The sequence below is a fragment of the Lissotriton vulgaris genome, chromosome 5 (assembly GCF_964263255.1).
Source record: "Lissotriton vulgaris chromosome 5, aLisVul1.2, whole genome shotgun sequence".
Taxonomy (NCBI): Eukaryota; Metazoa; Chordata; class Amphibia; order Caudata; family Salamandridae; genus Lissotriton; species Lissotriton vulgaris.
The window spans coordinates 1998657998-1998671547 of NC_141693.1; the positions used below are offsets into that span (position 1 = coordinate 1998657998).

Below are 13550 nucleotides of genomic sequence, written 5' to 3' on the forward strand. Positions count from 1 at the left end.
CCACCGCAGCCGCGAGACGAAGGAAGCTGACTGCTGGTTCCCCCGGAAGTTCTGCTGCTCTCCAGGGAGGCCGGGAGCCCACCCCGCCTCCCAGGACACCCCCGCCGCAGAGGAGAAGACCCGAAGAGCAGGAGCTCTCCCCCCCCGCAGACAGCCGGTGAGTGGAGCTGACCGGGAGGAGGGGGTGTGAGGCCGAAGCCCCGTGCTAGTGTGTGGCAAGAGAGGGAAGGCGTCGGGACACATTGCCTCCCGAGAGGCTTAAAGGGGGCATTGACATTTCACTCAGAGCGGCCCCGGTTGACAGCGGGCCGTTCCTTTGAGCCACGAGAGGCTCCCTGCCCGCATCTTGGTTGGTTGGAACCACGAGGCTCCAGGGGCAGCATCTATTTGTTAAAGCCCTAAGAGGGCAAAGGGGGCATTTCCTTGTGCTTCGAGTCCCCAGGAGGGGGACTCCAACACGCCCGCATTTGTGCTCCAGCCTAAGAGAGGCTTGAGGCACTCCCAGTGTTCCGGGTCCCCTGTGAGGGACCCCCACAGCCCAGTGAGGCTGCATCTGTGCATTCTAGAGCCCTGAGAGGCTCTCCCTTGTTGCCCACATTGTTCTGGCCAGAGCCTGCGAGGCTCCAGCAGTGGCCCTACAGTGTTACCCAGATGCCCAGCACTTTGTGGGCAGTTGCTCTGTTTAGGACCCTGACATTGGACACAGGGCGTCCTAGCCCCAACACGGCCAGAGGGCCTAGGGACAGTCACAGGTGGTGACTTACGTGAGTTTGGCGCAATTGTTCATTTTCTGCACCTCTGAATGTGTTTTTATGCGTCATGTGCCTTGTTTTTACACCTCTGAATGTATTGTTGATGCATCATGTGTTTTCCTCCTTACACCTCTGAATGAATGTTATGCATTGCATCATGTGTTATGTTCTTACACCCCTACAGGTATAGTGATACTTAGGTGGTTGTTTTCTCCCTAGTACAGGTGGTGCTAGTGAGGTCCTGGTTACCAGTGATTACTGGTCGTGTGCTATTTTGTGCTAATGTAATTTTACATTCTAAGTGCTATTTCTAAAAGTGCTAACTTCTAAAAGTGCTGATTCCTGACAGTGGTCCAGGTGGCCCTGTCTTGTAATATCCCCTGTAAATTTTGCCCGTGCCCCTGGCACATTGTAAAGTGTGTGTTTTATCTAATGTGTTTTGGTGTAATACAAAGGCTATTTTTTTATATAACCTTGTGTGGAGTTTCCTTTGTGGTGGGCTTTGGGTGTTGTTGCTGGGGTGCGTGCGCAAATACTTAACTCATATCGCCTCCAAGTTTAGCCTTGCTGCTCGCGCCACGTTACCTAGAGGGTGAGCTGGGGTTATCTTGGCGTGTAACTCCCTTGCCCTGACCTTAGGAATGGTGATCCCTGACTGACCTTGACGCGAGTCTTGGCCAGCCAGGATCCCATTTCTAACACACATTGAACGCGCTCCATTGCGTAAGAGCTGTAGCCGTCGAGTCTGTGGCTCACACGTGTCTTACAGCTGTCCCCACCCATGCCCTGTCCGTGGGGCTTGCACCAGGGCAGATGTTGAGTTTGGTGGTCTCTGAATGGATTGGGAAGCCCCCCAGAGACGCCATCCTTCACAGGTGTGGTCCTCATAGGCCTGCATGCTTGTGAAACATAGGCGTGGCCAGTAAAACGTGTTATTGGAAGAACTGTAGCCACAAACGTACATTCACACATGTATTACTAGAGGGCAAAGGTCAATTAGCAGAGTACCGTACTACAGCTTTAACTCCCACTTTCCGTGCTACAGTCACTTCAAAGACCCTAATTCTTGGATCTGTGCTGAAAGATGGGTCCCAAAACCACCGTAAATGTGTGAGCTTGCAGAGGAGAATGCGCTGAGACAGCACACATTACAGATGCGCTGTGCTTCCTTCATGCAGGTTAGCTATTCAAGGGGACTGTGGTGTGAAGGGCGGACACACGGAGACATTTTTGAAGCTATGCTCTTGATCACTGTATGCGACATTTATTGCATCAACAGACTGTATGTTAAGCCCAAAGACCAGGTGCAATTAATAGTCTTTGTTTCCTTTATTCCCATTAGATATGTTGATGACGTCATCAGTCGAATCGACAGGATGTTTCCAGAGATGTCCATCCAGCTCACCAGGCCCAATGGCACCTCCGCAATCCTCCTGGTAAGTGGCTGCGGGTGATACTGCACTGAGGGTGGGACGGAGGTTAAGGAAAGATTTAGCTAGATATATATTTCAAAGTTCTGTCTATTTTATATTATATCACGTTACAATGAAAGAAACAAAGACCATGAAAATATCACCCTTGTGCATAAAAATGGGTATACACAGATATAGTTATCAAAACATATATTTTATTCTTCTCGTTTTGTATATATATTATTCTTTTTTACATTTATTATTCAGATACAATCATAAATGTATGTCCAATATACATGTTATTCGTAAAGATGATGGAGGCAGTGCTGCAGGTGTCAAACTACGCGCGTTTCGGCATACGTGCCTGAAGTATCCACGATGGAAAGAAGTAGACAGGCCAGGATATGATGGAAAGTGAGGGTTTATTAGATAGCCGAGTAGGAACCATCAAGAGCCCACGCCAACCGCCGCACTGGAATAACTGGAATACCTAGGCACAGGATTCCACATTCCAGAGCGTGCGGCGAGGCGAGCACAGAAAGAAGCACGAGCAGGCACGAGGATATAACACATCCTCCTTTCTAGAAAAGAAATGAATTAATCATAACATAAAATTCATGCAAGCAAAATAATGAATGAAATTAGATAACATTTTGAAAGAAGAAAATCATACACCAACATTGTAGTCTTTGTGCCAAACAGGAGGTTTCCTCAGACGGGGAAAACTCAAATGGGGGGTGTGAATGGGAATGGGCTGATGAGGACGAGGGGAAATAGGAAGATGACATGAATTGGAACTAGAAGGAGAGGTCCCTGACAGGTTGGGAGAAAAGGGACTGCCAAGGAGAGGCGGAACTTTGACAACCTTAGAGAGGCTCCAAACATTGCCGTCTGACAATTCTACAACTTGCCTACCCACTCTAACAACTAACAACGGGTCAGAAAAGCGTGATACACCAGATCTAAGAAAACCAGACTTTCTCACCCGTACCCAATCACCAACTTTGCATGGATTTGTGGAAACGGCAGACAACACAGGAGCACTGCATCTAGTAGGTTTACCTTCTACAAGGTCTCGCATCCAAGGCCTGCTTAAATTACATACACCCTTCCTCCCTCGCATTTTTTCAAAAGGGGAAAGGTCACCATAGGACTTTGGAGTATTCCGATAACTCCACAAGAGTTTCCTAACAGCCTCGTAGCAATTCTCACCGTTGCATACAGCAAGTTGCAGACCCTCCTTGAGCACTCTAATCCACCTTTCTACCATCCCGTTGCCTTGGGGGTAATAAACAGAAGAACGTTTGTGTAAAATGCCATGGTTGCCACAAAAGGACTTCATCTCTGCAGAGGTGAACTGTGTGCCATTATCTGAAAGGATGGAAGTGGGAAAACCCTCTTTTTCAAAAACAGAATTGAGAAAGTCAATCACTACCTTAGAGGATACATGCGGAACAAATTTTACTTCAGGCCAACTGGAGAACTGGTCTATCAAAACAATGGCATAAACTGGACCTTGACCTAAAGACATCGGACCGGCAATGTCAACCGAAACACACTCCCAAGGCTTTGATGGACTGGAGACAGAATTGTGATGATATTTAACTGGTTTTTGCGATTTATCACTCACACAACATTCAACACAAAATCTTACTTTTTTCTCGATTAATTTGTCGACCCCAGGCCACCAAAATTCACTTCTTATCCTTTTTTTCATACTGGACATGCCAGGGTGACCCTCATGAGCCATGTCTAATACAGTGTTCCTTAAACCGTCCGGAACCACCAAAAGTAAACCTCTTAATAAAGTTTCTCCATGCACGAGGATATAACAGTGCCTTCATTAGGTAGCCGTCTATTGCACATATATGATTACAAGCTTGCATACAGCATGGGTCCAAAGGATTCTTTAATCGTCTTATGTTACGCTCGGTTGGTGCAGTATAGTATATTGTGCTCATGGATGGCGAACTAGGCAGTTGTTTTTCGGTATTTTATCCATTATTTATATTTAGAGGCTGAAGAATTTGCACTTCCAATCATTTAATTCGCAGCTGTATTCTAATAAAAAGTTGATGATTTTGCTAAGGCCACACAATATAAATATATAGGTAATGCAGCAAAGATGTAGTCAGCTTTCAGATCAGGGAGGATGATGGTCTCTCTCCTCGTCATGCAACAGCTTCACTTTTCGCCCAGGTATTCAAGCATAAAGGTGACAGACAGTGAATGGTGCTGTGTCCACCTGGCACACACAGGTGGACGCCAGGTGATACTGCACTGAGGTGTGGGACGGAGGGGCCAATGGATGGTTGTGTCCACCTGGCGCACACAGTGGACGCCAGGTGATACCGCACTGAGGTGTGGGACGGAGGGGCCAATGGATGGTTGTGTCCACCTGGCGCACACAGGTGGACGCCAGGTGATACCGCACTGAGGTGTGGGACGGAGGGGGCAATGAATGGTTGTGTCCACCTGGCGCACACAGGTGGACGCCAGGTGATACCGCATTGAGGTGTGGGACGGAGGGGGCAATGAATGGTTGTGTCCACCTGGCGCACACAGGTGGACGCCAGGTGATATCGCACTGAGGTGTGGGATGGAGGGGGCAATGAATGGTTGTGTCCACCTGGCGCACACAGGTGGACGCCAGGTGATATCGCACTGAGGTGTGGGATGGAGGGGGCAATGAATGGTTGTGTCCACCTGGCGCACACAGGTGGACGCCAGGTGAAACCGCACTGAGGTGTGGGACGAAGGGGGCAATGAATGGTTGTGTCCACCTGGCGCACACAGGTGGACTGCAGGTGATACCGCACTGAGGTGTGGGACGGAGGGGGCAATGAATGGTTGTGTCCACCTGGCGCACACAGGTGGACTGCAGGTGATACCGCACTGAGGTGTGGGACGGAGGGGGCAATGAATGGTTGTGTCCACCTGGCGCACACAGGTGGACTGCAGGTGATACCGCACTGAGGTGTGGGACGGAGGGGGCAATGAATGGTTGTGTCCACCTGGCGCACACAGGTGGACTGCAGGTGATACCGCACTGAGTTGTGGGACGGAGGAGGCAATGCATGGTTGTGTCCACCTGGCGCACACAGGTGGACTGCAGGTGATACCGCACTGAGGTGTGGGACGGAGGGGGCAATGAATGGTTGTGTCCACCTGGCGCACACAGGTGGACACCAGGTGATACTGCGCTGAGGTGTGGGACGGAGGGGGCAATGCATGGTTGTGTCCACCTGGCGCACACAGGTGGACTGCAGGTGATACCGCACTGAGGTGTGGGACGGAGAGGGCAATGAATGGTTGTGTCCACCTGGCGCACACAGGTGGACTGCAGGTGATACCGCACTGAGGTGTGGGACGGAGGGGGCAATGCATGGTTGTGTCCACCTGGCGCGCACAGGTGGACTGCAGGTGATACCGCACTGAGGTGTGGGACGGAGAGGGCAATGAATGGTTGTGTCCACCTGGCGCACACAGGTGGACTGCAGGTGATACCGCACTGAGGTGTGGGACGGAGGGGGCAATGCATGGTTGTGTCCACCTGGCGCACACAGGTGGACTGCAGGTGATACCGCACTGAGGTGTGGGACGGAGGGGGCAATGCATGGTTGTGTCCACCTGGCGCGCACAGGTGGACTGCAGGTGATACCGCGCTGAGGTGTGGGACGGAGGGGGCAATGCATGGTTGTGTCCACCTGGCGCGCACAGGTGGACTGCAGGTGATACTGCGCTGAGGTGTGGGACGGAGGGGGCAATGCATGGTTGTGTCCACCTGGCGCACACAGGTGGACTGCAGGTGATACCGCACTGAGGTGTGGGACGGAGGGGGCAATGAATGGTTGTGTCCACCTGGCGCACACAGGTGGACTGCAGGTGATACCGCACTGAGGTGTGGGACGGAGAGGGCAATGAATGGTTGTGTCCACCTGGCGCACACAGGTGGACTGCTTTCTCTAGGGCACCCAGGCTCACTTCTGGCTGGGTGGGTGGCTCCTGGGAGGAAGTGTCTGTGATGCAGAGTTGAACTATTCCAAAGCACTTTACAATCAGAAATGAAGACCTCAACCTTCCAACCAAGTTATTTATCAAAAGAATATAATGAGTAGAACAATTTGAAAAGGGAAGATCAGATTGAGCAATACACATGTGGGAAAAAGTAGAACTCTTCCAGTAGAGACCGAGTGAAGAGCATACACATTGGCCAAACAGGAAACTAAAGGTGGGATACAGAGCCAAGTGGTGAACAGAACATTCCACACCACACTGGCTTGACAATGCCCCCCCACGTACCTACAAAGAAGAAAATAAGAACACATGAGGTGAAAAGAAGGTCCAGTCCATGGAATAGCTTTAGGTTTATTTATTCCAAGTTAAGATCTGAGCAGAGCCCCACCAGGAGCAGCCTTCCTGCGGCTCAGCCCATTCTGACACTATGCCCTCATCCAACATTCCACAGCATCACCACACACCAACATCCCACACCACACTCACACCGGCTGAGCAGCAGGTACAACACCCTCCCTCCCTTCATATTAACAAAACACAATGCAATGATCCAAGTGAAAAGCACATCAAAGAGAAAATGACCTGCATATAAATCTGAAGAGGCACCATTGCAAAGACATGAGAATGGTTGAGGGCAAACCAGCAGAACGAGAAGCAGGGAGCACACGGTACAAGGGGCTAACAAGTTAACATCCAAAAGACAGGAAAGCACAGGAGAAAATAGCACTTTGCATGAATGTCAACATAAGCCAAAGCTGTGGCATTGTCGTGTTACTGTTGCTTTGCCTCATAGGATGGAGCAGGGTGATTTAGCCGTAGGGGTGGTATCTCTCCAGAGGGATTGATGGTAGTAGGGGCAGCTGCGTGTGGGACCAGATGTCTCCTGGGTAGTGATTCTTCGTTAGAAGAGAGGTTCCTTTGAGACTTATTGATTCTGTACCCTTGGTCAGCCTTGTTTGCAACCGGGCAGGATAGGTTGGGATGGGATATGAGTCGGAGGATCCAGAGGTCTGTCCTTGGTTACATTATTAGACTCACAGTACTTAACAAGAGACTTCTCGATTGATTCTAGACGCCTGATAATTGGGCAGAGTTTTTCTTTTATTCTTTTTATTTAATATACGAATTGAGAGCATCATTTGACATACATTTCATACATGCAATCTTTTATTGACTTTCGGAATCACATTCCACCTTCCGGCTTGTTTTTTCATTTTTGAAACCAACGTCACCCACTACCTTCTTCCCACACTTCATTATAGTGCATCGTTCAACTGTTTTCCAATACGGATCTCCCCATCGGCAATGCACAAATATTACCCCTGAATTTGTTCCACCCTCCCCATATCCGTTCCCACTCCTTGGGGCAGCCTCTATTTATGTATACTGCCTTTCGGCCACCATGACCCAGTCCTTGTTGTTACACGAGTCTGTATATGTTGGCACAGTTTGGATTCCCCAGTGTCTGGCAATATTGTGTCTTGCTATTAACGTGCCTTGGGTAATTAGGCAGAGTTCTTGACCAAGTAATGAAGTAAGTTTGGAGATCAGGGGACTTTGTACACTACCAGCCATCATTTCCTCTGTGTGAGTTGTCTGAGTCGCACTATGGAATTTAGTGCAGTGCTGGATTAAATTACGTTCACGACTTCTCTGTGATTTTTTTTAGGTATAGCCTTTATACTGATTCCCTTAGTGGCCTCGGGCGGTTTTCTCTTTTTTTAGGGGTTGGTTACTGACAGAAATTTTAGAGGCATCTAAACATGAAGAGGCAATGGGCGTTATAGGCTCAATGCATGCATCAGCATTTGAAGGAGAATTGTATGTGTGTGATGGAGTGGTACAGATTAAGCTGGGCGACTTAGGAGCTGCGTCAGATGCAATATATTTGTGATGCGCCACATCCATAGAAAGTCTGCGGTTTCATCAGAGATCGTCTCCACTGCTGTAGCCAGCATGGTATCTATTGCAGTAGTTGTATGCTGCGATGAGATACCTGCACCAGGCGTCTTATGTTTGACCATTCTTCGTGGAGCCTAACATAAGACTTAAAAAGAAAATGTACCACAGTTCTTTAACCGCGTAACAGCGTAACCGCGGCGCGAATTCCGTCATGGTGCGGTGGTTTTATTAAGTGGGCAGGGCCATGTCTGCCAACGGACTTTCGCAGCACTATGGAGGTACTGCTCGCGACTGCCGTTGGCCGACGGGCGCAACAAAGGGGTTATTCTGAGCAAGGCGAGATTGGGACAGAGTCCGCCCACAAAACTAGATTTCTCGGCTGGGCTTCACGTGTTGGTGAACGTGATGGAGGTCCGTCCTTAAGGCGGAAGCGAGATGGCTTCAATAAGCGTTGAGCTGTAGCCGCAGTTCCTTCTATAGTGGGCGATCCGCCTCTATGCCCCTTGAGTGGCAACAACTGCATAGTAGGAGCCCAGTTCACCAACTCCAGGGCTCTTGGGGCCAACCATCAAAACATAAAGGGGGTTGGCCCAGCCCTGCCTCTTCCAGGCTATGATGGGCTAAGACGGGCCCGTATTGGCCCGAGCCTGGGCAAGCCCGCGCACGTCCTGCGCTGTTTTTATAGTGAACCAGCGCCTTGCAGGTATGTTGCAGCCCCTCCGCCCGGGCTGGAGAACAGTTGAGACCGCGATAGAGAGCAGTTCTTATTAGCATCAGTGTCTTTCAGTGGTGCACCACTACTCTCTGTCCCTCAGTGTAGACGGGTCTCTGGTCTTCAGTCCTCCTCCATGTGTGAATGAGTGAATGAGTGAACCGGGCCATGATACCCACTGAAGAGGGATCCGCGTGAGTACACTCGGGTAGGTGCCTTGGGGGACCTCATTTGTCTGGTTCCAAACTTAGACGAGTCTCTGGTCTTCAGTCCTTCTCCATGTATGAATGAGTGAATGAGTGAACCGTGCCCTGATACCCACTGAAGAGGGATCCGCGTGAGTACACTCGGGTAGGTGCCTGGGGACGGACCTCATTCGTCTGGTCCTTCCATCTCTGCTTAAACTAAGCTCGCTGGTTCTGAGGCGACAGCAGGTGTGTATAGGTAAGGTAAGGTAATTTTTATTATGCATAGTTAATTAAAACCAGTGCAAACATTTTACAAAACAGATTAAAATATCGTAAGAGAAGTTGTTTCTTTAAAACGTCATTAAAAGAGCAAACAGTAAAAGCCCTATCTAATGTCCAGATGCATTACTTTTAGGTAGGAGCAGGTATCATTGAGTTTTAATTGGCGTCTATATGTTTACTGTGTAATGTTTTTTGGCAGTTTCTGCTCAATTAGCGCAAGGAACTTTACATACCTGCAGTTCAGTTTTGTGTTTGCAGGGTTGAGACAAGCCAGTACTTCTTGCCTTCTAGTGCGAGTTCCTATCTGTTTAAGCTGGTCCTTTAAGAACTGTTGGCGTGCTGGCCTAAACTCTTGGCAGAGGCAAGTCATATGAAGTATATCGCCCTTCTCTGTATTGCAGAAGGTGCAGGTATCGTGGCCATTTCTCCTGAGCCATGGTGGAAAATGCTCTCTAGTAGGCAAGACCCCTAGTCTGTATTTCAGAAACTTCCGTTTTATTGTCTTGGAATAACCCTGGCTGAAGTACGGTTGTGGTGTCAGGGATTTCTATGAGTTTATGGTCATCCATGCATGAATTCTTTTAGCAAATTATGCTTTATCCTCTAGTAGTGAAAGAGTTTTGACAGTTTTCCAAACCAGTTTTTTGAATGCTTTGTGGCCGAGTTGCATATCCCAGATCGCAGTTAGTTTGGTAGCCCCCAAGGCTGTCTTCAGATAAGATCTTGCCTGAGATACGTCCCTGCTTTGAATGTCTTGCCATAACAGCACATTTAAAGTGTTAGTAGTAGCAGAACGAAGTTTGTGGCAGCAGATAATATAAGCTCCCTGTCTTGCAAGAGCTTGTTTTTGTAATCCAAATTCCAGCCTGAGTTGGGCGGGCGATGTATAGGACGGGAGCGAAAACATTGTTCGGTAGGCTTTTATCTGGATTAAGTCCAGATTCTTGGCTTCTCTCCCTCGTAGAGCCCCACTGCCGTAGCAGATGGAAGGTAGTAGCTTAGTGTTAGAAATGGGATCCCTGGCTGGCCAGGGCTTTCGCCAAAGTCAGTCAGAGACCACCACTCCTAAGTCAGGGCAAGGGAGTTGCACGCCAAGATAACCCCTACTGTTAGACGGACCGGGAGGGTCGGCCGAGATTACGGGGAGAGGTCTCCAGGGAGAGCCGTCTCCAACGACTGTACAGATAAGTAACTTCCCCCCCCACAGACGGACACCACACAAGATTGAAGGTTAACGAGACTTTATATGCACTTCTTAGGTTACGTTGATATAATACAAGGAGGTCTGGACTCAGGGGTCCCCTCGGTTCTGATCTCTGGTTGAGGAAAAGGGTAGCGGGACAGTCTTAGTTACCAATGAGTTCAATAGCTCTCAATCCTCGAGCTCGGCGTGGTCGCTGATCGGGCCGTGGAGAAGCCAAGCAGATCCCGAGATGGATGAAGGAGGGTCGACGGGCCGTGGAGAAGCCAAGCAGGTCCCGAGATGGATGAAGGATGGTCGACGGGCCGTGGAGAAGCCAAGCAGGTCCCGATGCAGATGACAGTTACAACGGTCCGCGGCCTCGCCAGCAGATCCGGACGACGGTGAAGGATGAAGGTTACGACGGCTGTGGCAGCGCCACCAGGCAGGATGATGGTGCACAGGACAGAGCTACGGCAGCGCCAGTAGTCCGTCCAGGATGAGTTCTTCTTTCGTCTCTCGACTCCAAGATACAACTGCCTTCCTGTTCTGGAGCTGCCCCAGTTATAGGGCTGGCGTGCTTTGATGTCCGGACCCTCGCACTTGGAGGTCGGGAGGTCCGGGATGAGGGAGTCCAGACACCCAGCAGGGGGGTGGAGCCAGCGCCCGGGGAGGCGATGGGCGAGCGGCACTGGCCGGGGGAGAACCATCGACACCTCTTTCTCCCATTGACTGGCCAAGTAGCTCGCTCACCTCCTGGGTGGAGGGTGGTGCCGGAATGTCTGAGGCCGGCTAGGCCCAGGGTTGAGGTCGATCGGGGGCCAGGCGGCCTCGTGGCGAAGTGTCCAAGATGGCGGCCCGGGCTGGGCGCGTGGGTTGGCCGTGGATCGGACCCACGAGGTTATCATGCTCGGGGGCAGGTGTCCCTGAGGGGACGTAGGACGTGCAATGGTGGTGTGTGGTGCTTGTATGACTGGCTCGGGCTTGGTCGAGCCGGGGGAGAGCGGCCCGTCACGTGGCCTGTCCAACATGCGTCCCCCCCAGCTGAAGGCGGGGAGAGTTACCCATCCTCTTGGGGACTCTCTTCGTCGAGGCGGAAAAACCGGGACAGGCCATCCGCGTTGGCGTGGTCAGACCCAGGCCGGTGTTCAACGGTAAAGTCCATACCTTGCAAGGAGATGGACCAGCGTAGCAGTTTTGGGTTTTCCCCCCGCATATGCATCAACCACTGCAGGGGTCGGTGGTCAGTCTGCACCCGGAAGTGGGTGCCAAAAAGGTAGGGTCGGAGCTTCTTGAGGGCCCATACCACAGCGAAGGCTTCCCTCTCTATGGTGCTCCAGCGTTGCTCCCGTGGTAGGAGTCTCCGGCTGATGAAGGCCACCGGTTGGTCAAGGCCTTCGGTGTTCACCTGGGACAGGACCGCCCCAATGCCCTGGTCGGAGGCGTCCGTCTGGACGACGAACTCCCGGCTGTAGTCTGGGGCCTGGAGTACAGGAGCGGAACACATGGCGGTCTTTAGCTGTTCGAAGGCCGCTTGACACTCTGGGGTCCAGTTCACCTTCTTGGGCTGATTTTTCGACGTGAGTTCGGTGAGAGGCCCCACGATGGTACCATAGTCTTTCACGAACCTTCGGTAGTAGCCCGTGAGGCCCAGGAAGGCTCGCACCTCAGTTTGAGTGTTAGGGGGTTGCCAGTTCTGGATGGCGGCAATTTTCAGTTGAAGAGGGGCCACTAGACCGCTTCCCACTTGGTGTCCGAGGTAGGTCACTGACCCTTGTCCAATTTGACATTTGCTGGCCTTGATCGTGAGGCCAGCTCGCTGAAGGGCTTGCAACACTGCTTGGAGGTGGTGGAGGTGCTCGGTCCAGTGGTGGCTGTACACAGCGATGTCATCCAGGTAGGCGGCGCTGAACTCTTCGAGCCCCGCCAGGACCTGATTGACGAGCCGTTGGAAAGTCGCTGGGGCATTTTTCATGCCGAAGGGCATGACCGTGAAGTGATAGTGGCCATCGGGGGTGGAGAAGGCAGAACGTTCTTGTGCTCGGGGTGTGAGGCCGATCTGCCAATAGCCTGCCGTTAGATCGAAGATGCTGAGGTAGCGGGCAGCGCCCATTCGGTCGACCAGTTCATCTGCCCGGGGGATGGGGTGTGCGTCCGTTCTGGTGACTTCATTCAGGCCCCGGTAGTCGACACAGAACCGGAGTTCGGGTGTGGTTCCGGGGGCGGCTGCTTTGGGGACCAGTACGACCGGGCTGGCCCATGGACTGTCGGAGGGCTCGATGACCCCGAGCGTGAGCATCTTAGTTACTTCCGCCTGGATGCAGGCCCGTACCCGATCAGGTACGCGGTAGGCCCGGTGGCGGATAGGAGGGCTGTCTCCGGTGTCCACATCGTGCACACACCAGGAAGTGACCCCTGGGGTGAGGGAGAACAGGCTGGCAAATCGTGATAGGAGGGCCTGGCACTCTTGGCGTTGTTCCTGGGTGAGGGTCTCCGAGAGTCGGACCCCATCCACGGAGCCGTCTTGCTCCTGGGTCCGCAAGAGGTCAGGGAGAGGCTCGGAGTCGTCCTCAACCCCGTTGTCTGTGGCCATCAAGAGGCTGAGTTCTGTTCGTGCAAAGTGGGGTTTCAGTCTGTTGGTGTGGAGGACTCGGAGCGGATTCCGGGCAGACTCCATATCGATCAGATAGGTGGCGGGTCCCTTGCGCTCGATTACCTTGAAGGGTCCCGTCCATTTGTCTTGGAGAGCGCACGGTTCTGTGGGGGACATTACCCAGACCTGTTGCCCCGGCTCGAATTCAATAGATGAGGCGTTCTGGTCATACCATCTCTTCATGTCCTCTTGACTGGCCTCTAGGTTGGCTTTCGCTAGGTCTCTGAACCGCTGGGACTGGTTGCGGAGGGTGAGGAGGTACCGGAAGACATCTGGAGGACTCTTGGCCGGAGGCAACTCCCAGCCTTCTTTGATCAGGCTGAGTGGCCCCCGTACTGGGTGCCCATAGAGCAGCTCGAATGGGCTGAAGCCTAGGGACTTCTGTGGGACCTCCCGGTAGGCGAAGAGGAGGCACGGCAGCAGCACGTCCCACTGGCGACGGAGGGGTTCTT

The 13550-nt window shown here is 51.8% G+C and overlaps 1 protein-coding gene across 1 annotated transcript in view; it reads left to right on the forward strand.

Annotated features, from left to right (window-relative positions):
* Nucleotides 1-13550, forward strand: part of MED27 (mediator complex subunit 27) — a 939037-nt gene that overhangs the window by 578012 nt on the left and 347475 nt on the right. The window contains exon 4 of the mRNA XM_086924771.1: nucleotides 2095-2188. Coding sequence (XP_086780897.1) covers nucleotides 2095-2188 — 94 coding nt within the window. The remainder of the gene's footprint in view (nucleotides 1-2094; nucleotides 2189-13550) is intronic.